The 25,820-nt window shown below is 36.3% G+C and overlaps 1 protein-coding gene and 1 non-coding gene across 3 annotated transcripts; one reads left to right on the plus strand and one right to left on the minus strand.

The window, feature by feature from the left end:
• Positions 1–993: 993 nt before the first annotated feature.
• On the plus strand, positions 994–1,188 carry LOC129239829 (U2 spliceosomal RNA). Its single transcript, XR_008581955.1, has one exon. It is a non-coding gene; the product is annotated as a U2 spliceosomal RNA (small nuclear RNA).
• Positions 1,189–16,114: 14,926 nt separating this feature from the next.
• LOC129237855 (solute carrier family 12 member 8) lies at positions 16,115–24,191 on the minus strand. Of its 2 annotated transcripts, XM_054872814.1 has the most exons (8): positions 24,022–24,191; positions 23,641–23,875; positions 23,013–23,560; positions 22,749–22,950; positions 22,440–22,674; positions 21,721–22,356; positions 21,476–21,654; positions 16,115–18,053 (listed from the first exon to the last, which is right to left on the minus strand). In XM_054872814.1, exons 2-8 carry the CDS (start codon positions 23,871–23,873, stop codon positions 17,894–17,896), a joined length of 2,193 nt encoding a protein of 730 aa, XP_054728789.1. In that variant the 5' UTR covers positions 23,874–23,875; positions 24,022–24,191; the 3' UTR covers positions 16,115–17,893. The 2 variants fall into 2 exon arrangements, with proteins under 2 accessions (XP_054728789.1, XP_054728788.1); XM_054872813.1 differs by having other exon boundaries at positions 23,641–24,191.
• Positions 24,192–25,820: the final 1,629 nt, after the last annotated feature.

A 25,820-nucleotide genomic window follows, 5' to 3' on the forward strand; every position in this document is an offset into this window, starting at 1 on the left:
AAAAGATATTTTATACTTACTCTGCGGATATTTTATGAATGAATTTAAAACCTAGTCAAGGTATGCGTTTGCTCCAATTTTCAATCTACAGTAGATGAAAAAAATATAAGCTCTAAGCAAACAATCTCCCTCGAAACAAATTTGGGCCTAATAGAAACTTCAGAAGATCTCTAATTTCAATATGCCCAAGACTCTTCAAGTTATCGCAGAATTGTAAATCTAGAGTAAAAGTGTTCGCCTAGTTAAAGGTGGCCAAAAGCATGATGGATTTTTGATTTTGATTTTTTTTTTTCCTTGTTCACTCCACTCGGGAGCATTGGGCCTCGACCAGACTCAGTCTTGCGTTGGTTTCGTTAATTCATGTTTGCTTTCTGGCAGGGTAGGTGATTAGCCTGCCGCTACCAGTTCTAAGTAGTGGCAGTGCCCACCTATCGTTGCTTAGGAACAGCGCCTTCTAACTGTTTAGAGCGCCATCTGTGTTTCACATTTCTCTGTCAGTAAGATCACATAGATAGTTGAAGGCTTCGCAAAATTTTGGTGGGTCTGCGCTATTACCGCGATTGCCCGCTTCCTCTTGCTGGCGCCACTGATGTAATGTGTAACTGTATCTTTTTGAAGTGAAAACTTCTTTAGAATCGTTGGGAGTGATTTGAGAAAAAGTGAAACGAAAAAGCGACCTTCTTGGCTACGAATATTACATATAAACGTAGCGACGAACTAAATAACTTTTAGGCCAGCACCGACAGCATGGCGCGATAGCCGAGCGGCTAGCAATGTGAGCTTCCGATCCAAAATTCTTGGTTCGAATCACAAGAAAAAAATTTTTTTTTTTTTTGAAATTTGCATTGTAGGACATTTCTGATTATTTATTGAAAACAGTTTTTTGGCTTTTCTATTTTTGGTTTATTGTAGATACTGAAAGTCAGTTTAAGTGAATCGGTATAAATATTTCGTACATTAATTTTTGTGTTGTGAGCGTGTAATTCTCAAAAGATTTATTAGAAAATCTATTGACTAGGTAGTGTGGTATCTGTTCTTATCAGCTTAACATCTGATAGACCCTCCATCGGAGGACAACAAATGTTAAACTGATTTCTGGAAATGGGCGGAATGTTTTAGGGGCTTGCTCCACCTCTGCCACGGGTTGGCCCGGTATTGCAGTACCGCCGGGATTTCGGCCCAAATTATTGAATAAATACAAGAAGAAATATACTAATACATTTAGCTTTGGTGGGAAGAGATATAAATTTTTATATGAATACAAGTAGACGAAAATGGAAGAAATTTGTAAGTCTGTTTCTTCGGTCCGTTTGGGTATTTTTTTTGACAACATCGAAACCAAAGCATTTGTATCATATTTTATATATCATAAGCCACTCGTATCATTTGTTGAAATTGAAAACATTGAGGATGAATAATAATAAAATGAAGAAAATAAAATATGAACTTTATAGCAATATTATAATGAACCTATAATTATCCCGCTCCTAATGCTGCTTTCGTCTTATTCTCTCTCAGTTTGTTTTACGGAAGGTTTCACTTCTATCACGTCTAACCGTTAGACTGGTATTTTTTTTTTTTTTTGGTTTGTTTTTTTGCTTGTTTTAGCAGCCACAATGCAAGTAGTGCGCTGACTTTTTGTGCGGAAGTAAGGGTTGGAAGGATACGGTTTTTGGGGTTAAGGAATGAATTTATTTTTTTTTTTTTTGTTTGGAGAAGTGCGAGAACCGCACTTTACATGGGATTCGAACCCACAACCTCTGTGTGCCGAAAAAAGTCAGATCCATAAGGAGCGCGCTGACCGCTCTCTACCTAGTTAATGTGCTGTAGAAGCTATAATATTTTAAATTTCCGCATGAAAATTTCACAATATATCCTTAAGATACTTTCAAAATATCGAAAAAAATCGATTTTTTGAAATTTCTAGACCAACGGGTCCCCTTAATAACCACTACGAAATAATACTTTTTTTCGTTACCGCCAAGAGCTACTGCTATGTGATGCTGCATAGAATTGCGTGCAACACCGAACTGAATATTCCATATCTAAAGAGGTTTTAGATACTAAAAAAATGTTTTTCTTGTTAAATGCGGAAAATTATAAGGAACTTGAAAATTGGCATTCCATAAATCTGACAGGTGGATAAATGGGTGAAAAAATTTATTTAAATTTTTTTTAAATTTTTTTCGGGTTTAATTTTTTTTTTTAATTTTAAAACTGTTTACTTAATTTTTAAAAACTCATAAATTTACCGACAATTTTGTACATATCTAGTAAGTTCACTCAAATGTCGTAGAAGTACATATTTTATAAAAAAATATACCTTAAATTAGGCGGTCTTTACCTGCCAGAACTTTCAAAATTTTCGATAATCTTGTAGAGCACAAACACGAGAAAAAACGACTTACATAATGTACACTTTGATGTATCTTAGAAATTTCAACCCGGATTTATGAACCTAGACAAAAAATAAAAATAATTTTTACAATATCTCAAGCTCGGTTCATTTAACTGAGAAAATGTGCCTAACAGACAGCTACTTCAAACGCAATAACTCTGTCTCTATTCATCAAAATTCAATGAAATTTTTATAGTCTTCTTCTCTTCTTTATTGGCGCGATAACCGCTTACGCGATTTTGGCCCAGTTTAACAAAGCGCGCCAGTCGTTTCTGGCGCCAGTTGGACACACCAAGGGAAGCCAAGTCCTTCTTCACCTTATCTTTCCAACGCAGAGGAGGATTTTCTCTTCCTTTGCTACCACCAGTTGGTGCCTGAATCGAATACTTTCAGAGCCGGGGCGTTTGTATTCACTCGGACAACATCACCCAGCAAACGAAGTCGGTTAATCTTTATTCGCTATAAGCTCATACAGCCCATTGTTACATCGCATACAATACTTGCCATCGCTAACTTGCAAAGGTCCAAAAACCATTCGCAGAATTTTTATCTCAAACACTCCAAGGGACGCGTAGTCATAAATTTTGATAGTACAAAAGTGAAAACCCTGTCTTATCGAGGTATGCCATAATAAAAATAGGAATGGAAGTTTCAATAAGATGAGAACGGTGAGAGATAAAATTGATTCTGACCGCATTTTGAATCCACATTCATGCCATAATATATGGAATTACACATCATCAAAAGCCCGTCTTCGCTTTCCTGGGAATGCTTCAATCAGATGGTCCAATTTTTGATGACTTGTTCGAATATGTTTGGCATTATCCCGGATGTTATCGTCTCGAGCACATCAAAAATGGTTTGCTTGTGCGCTTAGACTAAGAACTTGACGTTGCATAAGAGAAAATAACAGAAGGATATCAATTCCCAAGAATGCGGCGGCCAATTTATGAACGCTCGCCGTGCGATGGTCCAGCCGTAAAATTGCTTATTACACCTTCAAACATTGCATCACTAGAATGGCTTTTTTTTGGAATCCCAGCTCGCATATATCAATGTTTGCTAGCTTGCTGGCTAACATCGTTCTATACCGAGCACCACGGACGGCAATTGTGTCCCCTTCCACATTTCGAAAGAAATAACGCTCAATGATGCCCCATGCCATAAATCGCGCCGAACTGTAAGTCTTTGTGGACGCCGAACGATAATGACAATTTTGCTTGTTGACATAGCCGCTGGGCCAAAAATTTGCCTCCTCCGAGAAACTAATTTTTTTGCCAATTCCAGCGCTCAATTCATGAACTCACAGTTCACTCTGCGATTAGTAACCTACAAGCAGCCCCAATTGCCACTACTTCCACCTGGAAGACACTGCAGGCATTACGAAGACGTACAAATTTTTCAACACTAAGTCCACGTTTATCTTATGTGTAAATCTGCTCCGCCACCACAATCCATTTTAGAGCCATCTGTATAGACTGTAGTGTCGAAATTATTTAGTAAGGATCGCTTCTATATTCCTCTTGAGATGGAAACAGAGTGGCAAAATTTCTATTGAATGTTACCGTCGGGAAGATGTAATCAGTCCTCTCCGGTGTAACAGTCCTCTCCGGTGTAACGCAATAGACTGGCATGACCATAAGTTTTTTTCTTCCAACGACCCACTTCATTTAACCTAAATACTCATACACTCATGGTTGACATCTTCTTGATATGCAGAGGTATCGGAATAACGTCAGTTAGTGTATTAAGTCCTAGAGAGGACATGATCTGATTGCATCGACCCTTATTGCATAGGCTGATCTTTGTACTCTGCCAAGTAGTCTGGTATTCTAACCTCTCCCTAGAGCTTTCCACCCAACTGCCGATCCATACGATAAAATTGGTCGCATAGCCGTCTTACACAACCATAAAGTATACTTAAGTTGTAGACTCCATTTTCTTCCAAGCATACGCTCGGTGTTTACACCCTTTTTTTTGGTGTTTGGCAGAGCTCCTCCTCCAATTTTCCATAAATGGAGAGCCCTGCCGTTTTAAGCCGACTCCGAACGGCAGCTTTTTTTATGAGGAGCTTTTTCATGCAAGTATACGTTCGCAGGCATATACAGCAAATATAGTACCAGCACTGAACCAGAAATTTGATTCACAAACTCAGCATTCCGCTGCTGGGTCAACTGCTGTTGCATAAGTGTAGGTAACTGTTCCAGTAGTGTAAAGATATTGGCTTCTTTGTACATATAAATATTTTATATATTTTTTCTAATTAAACTGAACGATTAATTTTTTAGTCATTAGCTTCTCAGTTTATTCCATTGTGTTATTTCTTATTGGAATCCCTCCAGCTGATACTCGTGTTGTTGTTGCAACAATTAGTAATTTTATACGCGCATATGACTTGTATGTACTTCCGCATCGAACACCCATTGAATCGTAAAGTGCAGTGATTTAGTGCCAACATCTATTGCGTGCCACAGCCGCGCAACTTTTCCCAGCACAGCCTCCACACACTTGAAAGTATTCGCCGATAGCCGCCAAGCGGCCTAACAGCAGTCAACTGGTCAATTGGTTGGCGGGTAGGAAATTGGTGTATTTTTTTGTTTTTTGTTATGCGTAGCTTATTTTTTATATATATTTTTTATTTTATTTTTGTTTTTTGTTTTTCTCAGCACATTTCAACTATAAAAATTAAATATGTCTCAGCAATGCTTTGAGCGCTCTTTGTTGGCTTCATTAACTGTGCTAAGGCTGTTGGGTGCGTGTGTGTGGAACCAACTTTTGATTGTTTGAGACCGTTAGATTATATTAAGCATTTTAATTCTAATTTAAATTTCCTCAAACACATATCAAACTATCTTTGTAAATAAATCAAGATGTTAACTGTTTTTTTTTTTTGTTTTAATATGGTAGAAGTGATAAAATATATTTTCAATGACAAGACTTGGCATTCGGAGGTGATAATTGGAAGATTTAACGATATGCGAGCTCAGCGCGTATTCATTTTTGATTTAGGCTAAACAAAATTTGCAACAACATGGAAGTAAATTTCAATTTTACGATTTTTTTTCTTTAAAGATGCGCATTTTAGATTTCTATTCTTTTGAAATGGGAGATTGAATAGAGAGGTTGTATCTTAAAATGGCCTCCAAAAAAAAAATACAATGCTGGTCCCTAAATGTTTTATGTGGCCAAAAAAATATACGCGTATTTTCGTAAGGGTTAGGGATAGTTAGAGGCCGAAAAAAAATATGATTTTCAATAATTTTGTTTGCTAGTCAATTGCTTCATTTAAAAAACAAATAAAAACATAGCATTAAAACATCATGTTTCGACTTGACTTTAGCAAAATTTCAACAAAAAAAAATTAGTAATTGTAAAAGTTATCGCTGTTTAAGTGGAGCCCGTTTCTCCAGAAGTCCCTTGCGGTGATCATCACAAGTCCTTGGAGATTCATCCAAAATCAATCGAACAAGAGAGATTGGATTAATAGATAATCTTGTGCTCCAGGAAATAATTAAAAAAAAATTGAAATTTTTGAAAAAAGTCCTTCGATAAGACACGAGTTTTTTATGTTTTTCAAAAGCAGTATAAATTTTATTGGAATCTACCAAGCGGTTTTTAAGTTCAAGGGATAGCTGCGCATGTCACAGAGAATGTGAAGATCCCGATACCCCAATCGTTGACGACGGAATTGACGTTCCGCTACCCGACCATGACGAGGTGAGAATAGCGATAACGCGACTAAAGAACAATAAATCCGCGGGCGCCGATGGACTGCCGGCTAAGCTATTCAGACAAGGCGGCGAGGAGCTGGTAAGGTGCATGCATCAGCTCCTATGCAAAATATGGTCGGATGAAAGCATGCCTGCCGATTGGAATTTAAGTGTGCTCTGCCCAATCCATAAGAAGGGCGATCCTGCAATTTGTGCCAATTACCGCGGGATTAGTCTACTAAATATCGCCTATAAGATTCTAGCGAGCGTATTGTGTGAAAGGCTGAAGCCCACCGTCAACCAACTGATTGGACCTTATCAGTGTGGCTTCAGACCTGGAAAGTCTACCATCGACCAAATATTCTCAATACGTCAAATCTTGGAAAAGACCCATGAAAGAAGAATCGACACACACCACCTTTTCGTCGACTTCAAAGCTGCATTCGACAGTACGGAAAGGAGTTACCTGTATGCCGCGATGTCTGAATTTGGTATCCCCGCAAAACTAATACGGCTATGTAAGATGACGTTGCTCAACACCAGCAGCGCCGTCAGAATTGGGAAGGACCTCTCCGAGCCGTTTGATACCAAACGAGGTTTCAGACAGGGTGACTCGCTGTCGTGTGACTTCTTTAACCTGATGTTGGAGAGCATCGTACGAGCCGCAGAACTTAATCGCTCAGGCACAATTTTTTATAAGAGCGTACAATTGCTGGCGTATGCCGATGATATTGACATCATCGGCCTTAACAACCGCGCTGTTAGTTCTGCGTTCTCCAAACTGGATAAAGAGGTAAAGCAAATGGGTCTGGTGGTGAACGAGGACAAAACGAAGTACCTCCTGTCATCAAACAAACAGTCGGCGCACTCGCATATCGGCACCCACGTCACTGTTGACAGTTATAATTTCGAAGTTGTAAAAGACTTTGTTTATTTAGGAACCAGCATTAACACCGATAACAATGTCAGCCTTGAAATCCAACGTAGAATCTCTCTTGCCAACAAGTGCTACTTTGGACTAAGTAGGCAATTGAGTAGTAAAGTCCTCTCTCGACGAACAAAACTAACACTCTACAAGACTCTCATCATGCCCGTCCTAACGTATGGCGCAGAAGCGTGGACGATGACAAAATCCGATGAAGCGACGCTTGGAATGTTTGAGAGAAAAATTCTGCGCAAGATTTTGAGCCTTTGCACGTTGGCAATGGCGAATATCGCAGATGATGGAACGATGAGCTGTATGAGCTTTCCGACGACATAGACATAGCGCAGCGAATAAAGATCCAGCGGCTACGTTGGCTGGGTCATGTCAACGCTCCGGCTCTGAAATTATTCGATGCGGTACCTGTTGGTGGTACAAGAGGAAGAGGAAGATCTCCTCTGCGTTGGAAAGATCAGGGGGAGAAGGACTTGGCTTCACTTGGTATGTCCAATTGGCACCGGTTAGCACGAGAAAGAAACGACTGGCGCGCTTTGCTAAACTCGGCCAAAATCGCGTAAGCGGTTATCGCGCCAATTAAGAAGAAGAAGATCACCACATTCACAAAACATAGTTTTGAAAAAAACGCATTTAAAGTTTTGCTATCGGCTCCGGAGCGCCCGAGCGCCCTTTGTTAATTATTGAATAACTCGAAAAGTATCTATCGGATTCATTTCAAATTTTCACACAATATTTTTAAGATATTATACTTTAAGAAAATGCAAAACAAAAATCCAGTTTTTTGAAAATTTAGACTGCCCCTAACCCCTTAATATTTTCTTATTTATTATTAACCAGCGCCGACAATGCCTTGCAATTTTCCATTGAGTTCCTATGGAAAAAATGCACTTTTCCGTAAATTTATTTAATCTTCTTAAGTAAAGCGCATGCAGCTTACAAAAGCATGATCAGGCCAACATTGGTATACGCTTCCGAATGCTGGGCTATACCCCGCAAATTAGAACAGACTGAGCCCAAACCGAGACCCTACACGTGGCAGAAATGCGAATACTGAGGTGGGCCAACGGCATAGCACTGTTCGGCAAGATACAGAACAACTTTTTTTTTGGAACCAGCAAAGTCGCTTCAAATAGGGCAAAACTTCAAGAAACTCGCCTTCGCTAGTACGGCCATATTATGAGAAGGCCAGAGGACCACGTAGTGAAGCAAGTGTTGCAGATGGCAGAGCTAAAAAGGGGACTAAGCAGACAAACCAAAAACATGGAAAAATACTTTAAAAACGGCATGCGATGGAGAAGCCTGGGTGAAGACGAATATTAAGTCGTAATGCATACCGCAACTAAAATCTAACAGCAAGACATAGGTATTTCCGAAACTCAAACTCTGGGAGAATTACAAAAGGATGACACAGGGCGATGTAATACTCCCAACCACAAGGTGGCACAAAATTAATCATCCCATCGGAAAATTTCTAATTTTTTTAAATAGCGTCGTACGCCAATTATTTTTGAGACTTGTAAAGTAGCCAGTTACTGAATACAAAGCGACAAGCAAGCGCATGACGATTAAAATGAAGATTTCCATTAGTAAATAGATTTAATTTAGTAAAAAAGTTATAAAAAACAAAATTAGATGATTCATTTTGCGCCACCTTGTACTAGTAAAATTTCCCTTGATATCATACAAGTATACAAATAAATAATCGATAATAACAATCATCGATTTCAGAAGTAAAAAGCTATGAACCCAAAACGTTGTCATTTTTTCATTGCAAGGGACCTTAGAAGACCTCCTAATGTCACCAGTAAAAGATATTAGAGAAAGCCACACACGAGTTTTATTAGGCAACAAAATTAAGTTCTCTTCAAGCAATTTCAGTAGGAAAAATGACAAAGAAATCAACTCTGAGTTTATCGATAAGACTTAAAAATGCACATGGGCAGCCGCTGTAGGCGATTATTTTGTTGCGTGGCTGTAATTCGGAAGTGCCTGGGTTCGAGTTTCGAGGCTAAAAAAAGAAAGTTTTTTCTGATAACGGTCTCCCTCGGCAGGCCACGACAAACTTTCGAGTGTATTTCTGTCATGAAAAAGCTCCTCATAAAAAATATCTGCTGTTCGGAGTTGGCTTAAAACTGTAGGTCCAAGCAGCAAGAGGAGCTCCTAATAAAAAGTGTAAGTACCAATTATATATAAATTATATATTATATATAGGTATATGGCGCATCTCAAGAAGAAGAAGATATATATTCTATACAGAAAGCTCCATGACCCAGCCCAACTCAAGCCAACTCATCGAAGTACCTCTCCCTTTTATCTGGCGCCTTTGAAACATCATGGTACTTTATTGTTGCTGCTGTAAAAGCATAAAGCATTCCTAGAATGGGGCCTCGATTTTTGAGGAATGCTGTCAAGAGAGTCTAATCATTAGATGGCCTTGATGACAACACTTTATAGTTTCAACGACCCGAGCACAATGCTGATACACAACGACAACAAAGCCTGAACAAATATTGTTTTGAAAGGATATCTCAGTAATTTATATACAGCCGTTTAACGATGAATGGAACCACCAACTTCATTTGTGTACTCAACTCCATAAAGCCTAACAAAAGCAAAATCACTTTGCTCTGCAAATAATTTCTACCTGGCCGCTATCGTGGCTATAATTGGCGAGCGACCCTATGAGCTCACTGACGAAGTACCAATAGGGCCTTGAACAACTTAAACCGGAATCCATTAAGAAATTTCTAACCAATCATCGCCTACTGCACAGATAAAGAGCTCGAATTCTCTCATGAAAGCTGGCATACTTTTTTTTTGGATATTATAGTAGAGTATACTGCTATCCATATCCTATTCAGAATATACTGAATTATACTACGAATTTTCAGAGAATGCATCATTCCAATGACAGTGTTTATCTGCATAAAAATCTGACTCGTTCCGTTAATGTACAACCGACTGTCGTGGGAGTCACAATCACCTCTTGTCAAGATCAAAATCTTGTTTAGATCAAAATCGTTAAATGACCGCGATGACAACACTTGGCTGTTTTAACGAATTGACAGTTGAGATGCTGTTGCAACTACCGCTGCACAACTACCGCTGCGATTTCTGCGACGGTCGTCTCTAGAATACGAGCATAACACGAGCTTATACCCGATAAAGAGGTGTCACTCCAGCAGCATTTCCCGTACATGTGTAGGAAACATATATGTATGCTGCTACAACTACCACAACAACTACCGCTACTAATTGCACAATCACAAAGGCTATGACTTTAGCTACCCGCAAGGGCACCTTCCTTAAGGAGGTGACGGATGCGACGATCCCGCGAATCCTAGTCAAGATATCCCTCACTTCAGCGACGCTAGAAAGTTAGGAGACAAAATCTAGCATATCGCACCCTAAATACAAAAGGGTCACAACTCAAAATTTTCCACACTCGAGCTTGACTTGTTTACAGTAGCACAGAAAACAAACTATGTGACATATCACGCTGAAATTTTCCACGTAAGCTTATAACAGTCCTACCAAAAAACAAAAAATTTATTTTTGCCATATGTCATCCGCGGACCGTTTTATTGATAACGTCTCGTTCATATTTGAGCAGAAGGAACATTTTGAGTTGTGACCCTTTTGTATTTAGGGTGCGATATGTCGGTTCCCATATTGGGCGATATGTGGGTCAGTGTCTGTTCACCATATTAAATGGACTATGGCATGGCCGGTAATCAACGGGGCTCACTGGGAGTCCCCAGAAAGGTCACTATGGCTTTCCACCTGCAGCCTTAAAGTGGTGATGTGAGTCCGCGCTGTCGATGTGTTAGCTCCGGTGTATATCAGTATATCAACATTCAAAATAACTGGTCATCAAATGCAGTGCTTAACGAGGTTTCCAGCCTCTAAAGTGACAAAATAAGCAGAATAATATTCATTGCAATACATAAATGGATTTATGGATATTAAAAATTAATAATAATAATAATACATTCCATAGGTAGGTTTTCCAAATACACAGAAGCGTTTTGCCATTTTCAAAGCCTGGTGATAACTATAAAAAAAAGTTGAAACAAAGGGCCGCCAAACGTCCTGCACAGAATCATGGTTTTCCCGCATTCATATATTTTGTCCTGAAAAAATTTTTCAATGCTATTAATTTTTAAGCTGCCCCAATACATTTTCATCATATAGAAACTTGCACCAGTAATTTTGACTGGTACTGGTAAATCCAGTTAAACCAATGCTTCTAAAGCCGGTCTTCTTGGATCCAGTCTTGTCTAGATTACTTCGAGGTTTGCACTTCGACCTCATGGTCTTTTCACAGTACCTCATCCAGACCCAGTTCCCTTATTAAACTTAGAATAGAGTTGGGTTGGATTGAACGATGTGCCTTTCTTCTGGCTGCAGTTGGCCAAAATGTCTTACCTTTCTCTACGCTATAGCGCTACATTCAGGGAGAAGGGGCATTGGAGTCTCCTGGGATTGGCCTCAGAAACGATAAGAGCTAGTGGACCATATCCCGATCATGTGCAGATGAACACGCAGTCTGATCTCTTTTGGTTGTACCCTCCCAATAAGGATTTTGCCTGGCGTAGCCCCATAGTTTGGTGCTATCAAACCTCTCTTAGACCTAGCCGTTCACTCCTAAGCTTCTCCTTGATGGTGTATTCTCCCATAGTAAAGAAGAGCTCAGGTCCTAACAATGGCGAGCCCGCAACCTCTCTTACCAATGCGTCCGCTACTTCGTTCCCAGTTATACCCCTATGTCCTGGGACCCGAAATTAACCGGATGTAATTTTGCGTTCAGATTCAGATTCTTGATTCACTCAAAGACAAGTGAGGACTTAATCTCGCAGGATGATAGAGCCTTGAGTGTAGCCTGGCCATCGCTCAGAATAGCAATTCGTTCATTCCGGAAATTTCTGTCTAAGTGTACCTCTGCTCATAGACAGATGGCATACATTTCCGCTTGGAAAATGCTTTTAAAACTATCCATCGGCACAGGGCCATATATTCCAGCGCCTATGCCTTATGGCGTCTTCAATTCATCTGCGTATCAGCGCAAAGTATCCTTCTGGAGTTTCCTATCAAATGCAAATCTACTCCAGTTTAACTTATCGTCCAGTTCATTTCTGAACTTTTTTTCGAATTTGATGACTTTAGTGATATCATCTCTGGGTAGCTTAGATAGTCTTGCCTGAGTAGCATATATTTTAGATCAAAATCGTTAACTAACCTCGATGATAGCACTTAGCTATTTTCACCAAACCACAGTTGAAGAAATGCTGTTACAACAACAAGAATGAATGACCACCGCTGTCGGTTCTTCGTTACCGGAACGAACTGGATTTTGATATCCGACCAAGGACTGCCACTCCAGCAGTATTCACCGTACATGTATGGAGCATTCCATGAAAAAGTGGAACTCTGAACTGTTTTACAAATATGCATTTTTTATATATTATTGCACGTACATAGTGAGATTATGTTCTCATCTAAAATAATTTACAAAAGTTGTAGTGAGTATGTCTCATTTTTTGTAAATACCGTTATTTATTGAGAGTAACAACACGTCGGATTTTTTCATTAGTCTTTACACAACTTTTTGCGAGGTCGCTGCCGCTATTTTTTATCAGATAGAAACTAGATTTCTGTTCTTAGTTATAGTGTATGGTCCGCTGTATTTAACTGCATACTCATTTTTTTGGTTAAGTGTTTTTTTGATAAGAAATTAATAACGGAAAGGTAAGTTTCGATGTCCCATACGTGACGCTTAATTCCTTTTTCTATTAATAATTGTAAAACAAGTCGACTATACAAATTGAATTTTTCTGTTAACAGCTAACTTTTAGCGGTCTAAAAACTGGTGAAACAATTTTGTTTGAAATCGCTTTGCTTACAATATATTCTTGGTGATAATAAAGTCTCTGTACGTGACGCCGAAGAATAGTTATCTGACATCTTCAACTTTTACTGGCGTTTGTAATAAACAAAGCCCTTTTTTGTACTGCAAATCTCAATAACGCAAAAATGAGCGACCAGCAACCATCAACTAGTGCTAGCCGCATGCGAAAATTTCGAGAAAAGCAAAAAGAGAAAGATCCAAACTTTACCGCTAATGAGACTAAAAGATTGCGTGAGCTTCGTAAACGAAAAGCAGAAAATCTTTCTGAAGGTGAGTTAAAAGCAATTTCACTTAAGGAAAGGGATAAGAAGAGATTGCAAAGGGCAAAAAATCCTACTGATTCTCCTGTAAGTACTGAATCTCCGTACAAGTCGAAACAGACTTTATCTAAAGCTGTTCAAATGTCTCTAAAAGCACTGCCTCAATCACCAAGAAAGAAAAAGCGGTTGTTACAGAACTAGCGCGTAAAATGAACATTGCTCTAGCAGAAAGCCCAAACATTAGCACATCAGGTGACGATACACGTTATGACGATGTGAAAGAAGAAGTGTCAAAAGCATTATTTGACTTTGTACCTACGAAAAGTCTTTTTCATTTTTAAAGAATTTTTTCCTAATATCGAAATTGGATTTTCAAAATTTTGCAATCTAAGACCGAAAAACGTTTTGCTAATGAAAGATATACCTTCAGACCAGTGCAAATGTTTAACTCGTGAAAATTTTATATTCAAATTGAAAGGTTTGAAACAAAATTATTGTAACGACTGGTGGACTATGATTTTATGTGATCCTTCTTTGCATTCGGAGTGCTGGAAAAATGAATGTGATACTTGTTCTGATGGCAAAAAAATATTAATTTCTATGGATTTAAGTACAATCTGTGTATGGAAGGAATGGGAAAAAACTCAGAAAATAAACTACATTTAGTAAACCACGAAACAAGTTCAGGTGAACTTAAAGAAAAATTGATTGATTCTATCCATGTTATGTTGAAGCATGTTAATTTAAAACGAGTTCAAGCCAGTGAATTTCAAAAAGACCAACGCAATGAAAATGTGTTTCACCAGTTTACAAGTTTACAAGTTGATTTTGCGATGTCTTTTGGTTGTGAATACCAGAATGAAGTTCAAATCGCACTCTGGTCACGAACAAGTGTTCTTTTATTTACTGCTGCAAGTTTTTACAAAGGCAATTGCCAAACATATCTTACCTTCTACTCAAATATGAACGAGACGTTATCAATAAAACGGTCCGCGGATGACATATGGCAAAAATAAATTTTTTTTTTTTTTTGGTAGGACTGTTATAAGCTTACATGGCAAATTTCAGCGTGATATGTCACATAGTTTGTTTTCTGTGCTACTGTAAACAAGTCAAGCTCGAGTGTGTTCTTCGAATTTAACGATGGAAATTCAAGTTGAACAAAGAATTTGTTTGAATTTTTGTTATTCCAACAAAATTTCGGCTTCAGACGCCTTAAAAATGTTGCAGATAACCTATGGTGACTCTGCTCTATCGCGTGCACGTGTTTTCCAGTGGTACAAATCGTTCAAAGCGGGCCGTACATCAACCCAAAAAACCCCGCCAAAGTCGCTCAAAAATTAAGGTTGTGCTGACTGTTTTTTTCGATTACGAAGGTGTGGTGCACTCGGAGTTCCTTCCGCAAGGCCGATCGGTTAACGCTGAATATTATTTAGACGTTTTAAAGCGTTTGCGCGAGAACATTCGTCTTAAAAGGAAGGAATTGTGGGACAACAAGTCATGGTTCTTGTTCGCGATTATTTGAACAAAAATAATGTTAATATCGTTCCGCAAGCACCGTATTCGCCTGATATGGCTCCATGTGACTTTTCCTGTTTTCCAAGCTCACGTTGCCGCTCCGTGGAAAACATTTTGAGACAATTTAAGTCATAAAAGAGAATTCGAAGAACACACTCGAGTTTTACTTGTTTACAGTAGCACAGAAAACAAACTATGTGACATATCAGGCTGAAATTTGCCATGTAAGCTTATAACAGTCCTACCAAAAAACAAAAAATATATTTTGGCCATATGTCATCCGCGGACCGTTTTATTGATAACGTTTCGTTCATATTTGAGTAGAAGGTATATACTCAGATGCAAATTCGAAAGACAAGGATACAGTTTTTGTTTTCATCAATAAGTTGTTTGACTTGATGCATAAAGAAAATGAAGACTTACTTTCAGCGGAAATTATTTGGAGTGACGGCCCTTCATCGGAATTTAAGAACCGTTATATGGTTAAACTAACATCAATGTTGAGTGAAAAGTACAAAAGGCCCTTTTATTGGAAATATTTTGCTACATCGCATGGAAAAGGTGTGATAGACGGAGTTGGCGGAAATATCAAAAGACTGATAAGAGACATGTTGTTGTCCAATCAGCCAAGGACTTTTCTGATTTAGCTTCTCAATTAGTCACAAAAACCCGTGTGATTTATGTGCCATCCTCTGAAATTTATGAAAGGATTAAAAGTGCATCGCCGTGAGACAATGCCAAAGCGATAACTGGAGTTTCCAACTTCCATTTTATTAAAACTGAGGAGAAAGTTGTGGAGTGCAGAAAACATTGCCTTTCCCAAGACAAAACTGTATTTACCTATTGATTTTTACATATCTTATAGATTTAAGTTGAACTATGTCCCGTACGTGACGCGACTTGTCTGTACGTGAGAAATATAAAAAAATGTTTTTGAGTTATAAATATGTGTTTTAATTAATTTTTTTTTTCGCTAGTAGTGAGCTTGATTCTTAGTTATAATTTCCTTCGAAGACACTTTTTATGCACCTGTAATATATTCGCTGAAATCTGAATAAAACTATAACGATTTCGAATGTTGGTTGACTTGATGTGTCCCGTACGTGACGTGGGTTGTTTGCATTTTTCTTCAGTATTTCATGACTTTTCTTAAATGTTTCTTCGCACTATTAAAGACTACTATATAATCTATTAAATTTGAGAAAAAAAAGTATATATCTGATAAAACAATTAAGTGCTATATGTAATATAAACCGTAAAATTAGTTGAACTTGTCTGTACGTAACAGTGGAATGCACCGTAGGGGGAATGTTTTTGCTGCTACAACAACAACAACGACTTCATGATATTAGTTTTCTTTAGAATTAGTAGTCCCCCTCGTTAATAGTATGTACATATATATATAATTTTTTTATTTATTACAAATTCAAGTTACATTATATGCCTCACAATTAGTTTAACTACACTTGACAGTATATGCACATTATTTACTAATAGTTTGTTAAATTAATTTCTTATAGGCTTCATTTTCATTTGAATTTTTTGTATATATTTTATATACTTTACATTACGCTTAAATGATTTATTAATTAAGAATTTTTCATTTTTTTTTTTTTTTTTTTGTTTTTGATACACAATTTTTCTTCTCATTGGTAAACGTGTATATTATGTTATAATATTGTATATGTGTATATATTGGTATTTTTTGTATGTGTTGTATATATATAAAAATTCAATAGATACACATAACATACAAATTTGATTTTTTTTTTTTGTTTTTTTGTGGAGTTATACTTTCAGCAGAAGTTTAAGCTAGCAAAGTTTTAGTTGTTTTTTGTTTTTTTTTTTTTGGAACATAAAAGAAGTTACATAATATCTAAATATAGTTATTAAGGCATTTGGAAAGTATTTTTGTGTTTTTGTTGTTGTTTTTTTTTTGCAATATCTTATATGTACTACGCATACATATCCAAAATGCAAAATGGTACATGAGTAACTACGTTTTTTTAACATATCGATGAAATATTGTATTTATAAGTCAAGTGTTTGAAAATAAGTGCAAAATGTACATAAAATAAATAAATAGGAAAATACAGAGAACACTTTTCTAAATCATGGTAGTTTTTTTTTTTTTTTTGTTTTACGTATTCTTTTCTTTTTTAGTTTAATTCCTGCTTTTGATTACACTGAGCTTTTTAACTTTTTCCTTTAACATTCATTGCGCAACATTGGTTTTTTTCTTCGAATTTTTAATTTTCTATTTTAACTTTGCATTTGTTTAACTTTTTGTTGCTTTACTTATTATCTCAATATCACATATGCTTCCCTTCGAACGCATTAAGTTTCGCTTAGGCTTCTAAATGCAACGCAAGGAAACATACATATGAATTTCCACCGTCATACTTCCAATCACACATACATAACTTATTATTACAATTTTTACAGACGCTATTTATAAAATTTAAATAATCTCCATTTAATGTACAATAAGATAAAAAGCTGCTGTGCTATTTGCACTTAACTTGGAAGGAAAAAATATAGAAATTTAATTTTTTCTAAGAATTCCAAAAAACAAAAAATTCCAAGAATTTTAAAAATTAAATGAATTGGAAATTTAAGTAAACAAAATAAAAGCGCTACACTAGCAATAACACAGTCCACTCAAAAGGATGGCATTTTAAAACAAAAAGGGCTTGATTACAAATCAATCAAATTTGTCTCTATTTCTAATTATTATTACAGTGCAAGTGTGTAAGTGGAGCTTGTTTAGCAAATTTGTGCATAGCTTTTAAATGCGATAAGCCGCCTTCAGCCTCCAGGTATGGTGGGGTTAGTGCGCGTTGATTTAGTTTTCTGGTTTGCATACTGAATCCGTTTGATTATAGCCGTGGAGGAGAGCAGGCATAGTGAGATTTTAAAGTTGGTTCAGCAGGAATGTTGCTACTGTCGCTTTAATTTCTTTTTATTATTTTATTATTATTATTCATTTTTCCTTTTTTGATTTGATTGGTATGGAAAATATTGCTTCAAAAATACATTTTCGGTTTCTAAGTCCAATTGTTGTTGTCATTTTGGAGGGTATATAAGTGCGTGTTATTGTTTTTCTTAGTGTTTTTATAATAAATATTATTGTACGCTCCATTGCTTTTAATATTCACTTCAAACGTCATCAATAAGATGACCCTCCACCACCGCAGAGTGATGGTAACGACTGCGTTGCGAGAAATCGGCATTTTCTTCATTCAATTGTGTGGGCGAGAAATCGACTCCTGGACAGGTGGGTGTCACTACAACCTGTTCGTACTGGTGCATGCGCTTGCTGAAAATAATGAATAAAAAATTAATTCAACAATTCACAAAAAAAAAAATAATAATAATAAAATAAAAATATTAAAGTCTCAAAAAATCACAACAACTAACAACTAAATAAATAAAAAATAGGTTGAAAAAAAAAAACAAAAAAATAAAATAAAAAAATTAAAGTCTCAAAAACCAAAAACAAAAAAATGAAATTAAAGCCTCAAAAAACCGAATAGAAAAATTAAAAAGTTTAAAACAAAAACAAAACAAAATTAAAAAGTAAAACAATAAATAAAAAAAATTAAAGTCTCAAAAACTAAATCAATAAAGTATTTCTAAAGTCTCAAAAAAAAAACAAATACTAAAAATAAAAGAATTAAAAAGACTCGAATGACACAAAAAAAGTATAAATAAAAAGAATACAAGTTAAAAACCAAAAACAAAATAAGAAATAAAAATTTTAAAAGTTTCAAAAAAAAAAACAATTTAATAAAAAAATTAAACAACTAAAAAGTGTAAAGAAAAAATTGAATTCTCAAAACAACAAAAAATAGTTGAAATATTAAAAAAACACAGAAGAAATAAATAAAAAAACTAAAAAGTATAAAAAAAAGTTAGAAATATAAAATTAAAGTCTCAAAAAACCAATAGCAAAAAATATAGAATTTAAAGTCTCAAAAAAAAAAAAAAAAAATAAAGTCTCAAAAAAGAAACAAAGAAATAAAGATTTGAAAGTCTCAAAAAAAAAACAAAAATAAATTAAAAAATTAAAAAGTCTGTAACAAACCAAAACAAAAAAAAATAAATAGATTCAAAAATTTAGAATTAAAAAAAAAACATAAATAAAAAAATTAAACAATTTCAAAAAACAAAACAAAAAATTAATAAATTAATTAATTAAAACGCCTAAAACAAAAACAAACATATCGCCCCCTAAATACAAAAGGGTCACAACTCAAAATTTTCCACACTCGAGCTTGACTTGTTTACAGTAGCACAGAAAACAAACTATGTGACATATCACGCTGAAATTTGCCATGTAAGCTTATAACAGTCCTACCAAAAAACCAAAAATTTATTTTTGCCATATGTCATCCGTGGACCGTTTTATTGATAACGTCTCGTTCATATTTCAGCAGAAGGCACATTTTGAGTTGTGACCCTTTTGTATTTAGGGTGCGATATATTAAAAAATTAAAAAGCCTCAAAGAAACAAAAACTGTAATAAAAAAATTAAAGCTTCAAAAAAAAATAATAATAAATAAATAAAAAAATTAAAGTCTCAAAAAAAAAAAACAATAAAATAAAGATTTCAAAAAGTCTAAAAAAAAGCAATAAATTAAACCATGTAAGTCTCAAACAAACAAAAAAAAAATATATTAATAAAAAAATTAAAAAGTCTCAAAAAGCAAACACAAAAATAAAATAAAATAATTAAAGTCTCAAAAACACCAAACCAAAAAAATAAATTCATTAATTAAAAAGTCTCAAACAGCAACAACACAAAAAATAAATAAAAATTTGAAGTCTCAAAAAACAACCTGTTCGTAAAAATAAATTAATAAAAAAATAAATAAATAAAGAAAATAAAAAGTCTGAAAACAAAAACAATAAAAATAAATAAAAAATGTTATTAAGTCTCAATAAAACAAATAAATAAAATTTATAAAGCCTTAAAAAACCAAAAAACTAAATAATAAAATTAAAAACTGTCAAAAAACAAAAAAAGAAAAATAAACTATAAATTAAAAAATTCCAAAAAAAAAACAATTTTGTAAAAATAAATAAATAAGTACTAAAAAAACATTAAAAAGTCGCTAAACAAAAATAAAAATCAAACAATAAAAATATATAAAAAAATTTAAGCATCAAAGAAAGAACAAAAACAAACAATTAAATAAAAAAATTAAAAAATATAAAGTCTGTATTTGTAAATTTAAAAAACAATTTTACATTAAAAACAAAAAATTAAATTAAAACAAAAACAACTTAACCCATATTTTCCGGCTGCCCCATTTAAGGGGCAGTTAATGTAACAAAACTAAATGTTAACAAGTGTAAGTAGATGCTAGAATTTTTTCTAATAAAGGGTGATCAATTTCGAGGTATCGGATTTTAAACTGAAATAAAGCAACAAAAATTCAAATTGACTGGGCAATCTTTATGATTTTTGTGTAGAACCATTCATGGCATTTATTCTTTGAAGATAATCTCTTTCAAATGGTGGCCACAACTGCGCCGTGATTCGGGGTCCCGTAAACACCAATTTTGAATGACTCGCTGGAGAACTTCGGTTGGTATCTCGTAAATAACTTTAATAATGGTGGCTTTCAATGCCTCAATCGAAGCTGGTTTATCCACAAAGTATTATACCCTCACAAATAAAAGTCCAAAGGTGTGGTATCAAACGATTTGGTGGCCACTACACTGGTCCAAGACGAGAGATAAATTGCTCACCGAAACAGCGACGCAGTACATCCATTATTTCACGGGCTGTATGGCAAGTAGCGCCGTCTTTTTGAAACTAAATGTTGAGAAGATCATAGACCTCGATTTCCGGCATCAAAAAGTCGTTTATTATGGCGCTATAACGTTCACCATTCACTGCTACATTGGCGCCAGCCTAGTCTTTGAAGAAATATGGACCGATGATTTCACCAGCTCATAGGCCGCACCAAATGATTTTTTTCAATGGATATAAAGGCTGTTTTTGAATGGCTTCGGATTACTCTTCAGCCCAAATACAGCAATTTTGCTTATTGACGTATTCATTAAGTCAAAAATGGGCCTGATCGCTGATCACTTATGGTGTATAAGTTCGCCTTAGCGGGCGATGAACACTTTTCACGGAGCGTCGATTTACGTAATACAATTTTACGATTTATAAACGCAATAAATACTGAAAAAAATTATGTATTTAATTTGACAGTAATCACGCGTGATCTGTCAAAAAAAGCCTATTGGGAAAAGTACCTACAATCCGATCACCCTTTACTAGACGTGCTGTCCTTACAGTTAATCTAGTAGTGGTTGATAGTGATTTGCTCATTTGTTATTTTTTTTATAAATCCTCGAGTTTTGTGATAAATTTCAACTAAATGAGTTCCAGAAGAAGAACTTTTACACCATTATTTATAATCTTAGTGAGTTATTAGTTATATTGTCGGGTAATATTATGAAAAAGGTGATATTTCATTTTTATATGTGACTTTTGTAAGGTTATATTGAACGACCCATTTGAGGAGCAGTGGGAATAGGTCTTGAAATTCAGTTTCAGAAAAATTCAAAAACAATATAACGCATATTTGTATATAATTTAAGCGCTACTTTTTTGATATATATAACAAAAACAACAATTATTTAAAAATGTATTGCCTTGGCACAATATGGGTTGAATGAAATTAGCGCAAATTAAATGAAATTCATGCAGTTCACACTCACCCAAAGCATCTGAATATGACGCTCTTAAGCCACACAAAGAAGTTGAATTCCGCTGTCAAGCCTGGCTTTACAGCTGGATTAGCTGTTCCCACATAGAACCAAACAATGAACACAACCACAAAGCAAGTGAGCGCATAATACCAGTTAACGAGCATCATTACGAGCAGCTTCAGAAATGTCTGTAATAAAATATTTAAATAAATTCCACTTTAAATACTTCATTTCACGATTGCCCGCTAACTTACGCCCATCAGCGACGCCCAACGATTGCAGAATGGTGAATACCAGTTCTTCGTCTTGGAGTGAATGGGCAAACGTATGGGCGCTATAGGCTCTTCATCCTCAGCAGTCTGCTCTGCAGATCCGCTATCCGGCGCGTTTGTGCTATTGTAACCGTCACGGAAACCAACAACATTTGGATCGTTGCCATACTGTTGCTGTTGGATATGATTGCTTTCAGTCTCATGATTGCTCGGCGCCGCCGCTGCAGCAGCAGCAGCAGCAGCAGTAGATGACGTGGTGTTTGAAGGCACATGATGTGGTGAATTTTGTGGTGTTTGTTGTAAGTTTTTATGACGTACACGATCTGGAAATAATAAATCCAAATCGTTGCTATCCTGTCCAGGCGATTGTGTCGCACCGTAACGTCGCGTCTCATACGATGGACTGGACGCTTGTATGCGGAAGCGTTCTTCGCGTTGCTCTTGTATGTCGAAAGTTTGTGCCAAAGCAAAGTAGGAGTAATCAATGCAGGCATATGTTAGCAGGAAAGGCATGGTCACAATGGGCGCCAGGAAGTTTATATCACCCACTATGATGAATGTGACGGTAACAACAGCTACAACACCCATGGCGTAGAGTGGCACTTTATTGGGGCCGCGCTGTTAATTTGAAATTAAAAATAAAAACAAGAAATTTTTGTAAATAATGGCGTCAATTAAACTAAACAATGTTTTTCACTTACACCCTTGCCTAGCACATCTATGCCGGGTATAACGCTTTCATTGGCTATACTTTGCAATACGCGCGGTGTGCCGTACATAGCGCCCAAGCACGAAGACATGCTGGACACATAAATTCCGGCGAGTAGTAGAAACGGCACTGCTGAGACCTTCACAGCTATCATGAAATCGGTAAGCAGCGTAGGGCGCGTACAGGTCGCCCCCAAAAATAGCACGAATACCATGTAAAGGAAAGTGCTGAAATCAAAAAACGCACACAAAGTAAATTTCATGTTGACCTACAAAACAAAAAAAATAGTCCCCGCACTTACGACGTGCCGAATGCCGCCAATGTGCCATTAGGTATATCTGTTGAAGGCGCGCGCAAGTCACCGCTCATATTGATGCCAGACAGCACGCCGGTCACAGTTGGAAAGAATACGCCGAACACCCTAAACCAGGAATACCCATCCTCATACTTTGGCATTAAATTGTCCCAGAAATTGCTGCTGTCCCAACCATCAAACCCGTTATCTGTAAGTGAGCATAAAAAATTTTATTATATTCAATGCAGTAATTTTCCCCACAAAATTTACCTGAATCACCGCCTATGAAGCTGCCCACCATAAAGTCCAAAGCTGATACCAAGAGTATCATCAGCAATATGAACTGTAGCTTAATGACCCATTTAACACCAGCCACATTTATGCAGCCAAGCAGCAGCACCGCTGCTGTAGCAAATCCACGTATCGCCCACTTGTTGTCCTCCAGTCCGACAAGGCCGGCCATACTCTCGCCGAAACCCATGACATTTAAAGCGCAACCAACCGCCTGTCCGAAACAGTACAGCAAGCCCAATGAACCGCCAAAGCGTGAGCCCAATGTATGAGCTATGAGGAAATAAACACCGCCACTCTCCACACGACACCGCTCACAAATGCCCACGGCCGAAAGCACTGAGACTAAAGCAATCACTACAGTGCAAAAAATAATTAGCACTGCATTGATTATGCCCGCTTGCGCTACAATCCAACCAGAACGCAAAAAGACAATCACACCGAATACATTTATAAGGCAGGAGGTAAATACGCCATCCCAAGTACCGAAAAGCACTGGTTGTGAGATAAAGAAATTCGAACGCCACCTGTAATAAATTAATTTGCAATATTCGTGTTATCATTTTTACGTCTTTTTTTTTGTTTTGTTTTATTGCTGTTCGGTTACCATGGCTTATCGCCCTGTTCGTCAGCGAATATCTCATTACGTCCAGACGCTTGATGTCCGCCCGCTGCATAAGTGTACTCATTGCCCAAATCCACAAAACCACCAGAATTTCCCCGTTGCCGAAAGTTAGCGACTACAACATCGCCTGGTCCATCATCATCCAGTCCGAAGCGATTCCAATCAACTTGGCGACGTCCAACGCCATTAGCGCGACCACCGCCGTTATTACTCATCGCTATTTTTGATGATACGTATTAACGGAATGTAACCAGTTAACTTTCTATATTTGTTGGCTTTTGTTTATCACTATTTTTGGTGCTCCACGCAGGCAATTGGACTTCAATATACCACAAACAGCCTGCGTGCCAGCTGATCGCTTACCGCACTTTTTTCAGTGTTTACTGCCTTTGCCTTTGGAGGAATTGCTGTTTATTCAATAATTCCATATGTTAGCGTTTCGTAGGCGTGGTTTTGTACCGATTTTCGTTGCCAAGAAAAGTTGGTTTTACCAAGAAGTGCATTTACGACTTTTTTATTTATTTGTTGTGTGTGTGTCATTCAGTTGTCAAACTGATGTCATCTTCAGCGCTACCAGATGGCGGCAGCTGGCCTTTGAGAACAAATTTCAATGGATTGAGGAATTCCTGTTGCTTTGCACAGTGGAACAAGTGGAGCGATATTACAAGCCGTGATAAAAAATTATGATTTCAAGTTTATGTGAAATATAAAATAAATTATTTGTTGTAACAAAACTCCACAAAAATTGCTCGTTAGTATATATGGGCATTTCTCCAATGTCGAATGCGACATTCGTACGCATTCAAAGTGAAAAAAAACATATACCAAAACAGTATTTTATTTTGACAAAAGGCGAAAGCTATAGCACTTGATTAGCACTACGATTGGTGCTAAGGTTGATTTTGGGAAATTGTTCGTTTTCAAGATAATTACAAAAAATCAAACCATTCGCATGCGACAAAAACAGAAGTCGCTTTCAAAGCAAAAAAATCAAATACTTTTTTCAGCGAAACCTGAAGAAATATATTAACGCGACTAATTTTTAAATGTTATGCATTGATGTATCTTAATAATGCTTTTTATTTTATTCAAAAATATTAAGTAGTCTATTTTTTATTTAATTTTAATCACTGTCGCACGCGACATGTCCATCATACTTTTTATGTTAATTTTTTTACTTTTTATGTAATTAGACATGCAAAAGATGATTATAAATGATTTTTAATATATCTTATATATAAAATAAAGTCAACTTTTTGTGTGTGTTCGCTAACCGGCCGTGTCTTTGCACCGAATTAAACCAAACTTACAAACATTGTTAAGAATGTATTGAAGATGGTTTCCGTATAGTTTGGATACCTATTGGTGGATAGGGTTCGAGATATAGGTCAAAACGTGGACCCGGGTAACCTTCGGATGTGTATGTACAATATGGGTATCAAATGGAAGCTGTTGTTAAATGCTTTAGTGTGTATTTTTCATGCGGCTCCGTGACTAGGGTCTCGAGATAGAGACCAAAACGTGGACCCTAGAATGTGTTTGTACAATATGGATATCAAATTGAAGCTGTTGGTGAATGCTTTAGTACAGAGTATTTTTCATGCCGCTCCGTGACTGGGGTCTCGAGATATAGGTCAAAACGTGGACCCGGGTAACCTTTGGTTGTGTATGTACAATATGGGTATCAAATGAAAGCTGTTGATAAGTGCTTTAATACGGGGTAATTTTCATACCTATTGATGACTAGGGTCTCGAAATATATGCCAAAACGTGGACCCGCCGTGTGTTTGGCAACGCGTACAGCGTTCTTTTGAACCAGCCATAATGTCGTTTACTTTTTTTAACGCTTAGGGCGGAACTGAACTGTCAAATTTACAGTGTGAGTTACAATGTGTCAATATTTCTTTCTGATTTGGATGCCATAAAGAGAAGACGTAAGTGCAAAGTGTAACAATTTTTTGTGAATTTTTTTGGAGTGGATTTTGGAACAGTGAATAATTTCTTACGAAATTTGAGAATTAAATGTGAAATCCGAATGTTCAAATGAAATTATGTGTTCGTGGAAAAAAAATGTTTTTCGTTTTTGTTTTTTTTTTTAATATAAAAGGATAATGGTTAAAAAAGCTCCAATGCTTAATAAAACATATAAATTGAAACGAAAA

Source organism: Anastrepha obliqua, chromosome 2, assembly GCF_027943255.1.
Source record: "Anastrepha obliqua isolate idAnaObli1 chromosome 2, idAnaObli1_1.0, whole genome shotgun sequence".
Taxonomy (NCBI): domain Eukaryota; kingdom Metazoa; phylum Arthropoda; class Insecta; order Diptera; family Tephritidae; genus Anastrepha; species Anastrepha obliqua.

What these genes read in the sequence shown, in the direction of transcription:
- LOC129237855 (XM_054872814.1), bottom strand. Translation starts at nt 23,873, where the DNA reads ATGAGTAATAACGGCGGTGGTCGCGCTAATGGCGTTGGACGTCGCCAA. An exon ending in GAACAGGGCGATAAGCCATG is followed by an intron (nt 23,561 to 23,640) that starts GTAACCGAACAG and finishes AATTTATTACAG; the next exon opens with GTGGCGTTCGAATTTCTTTA. An exon ending in CTTCATAGGCGGTGATTCAG is followed by an intron (nt 22,951 to 23,012) that starts GTAAATTTTGTG and finishes GCTCACTTACAG; the next exon opens with ATAACGGGTTTGATGGTTGG.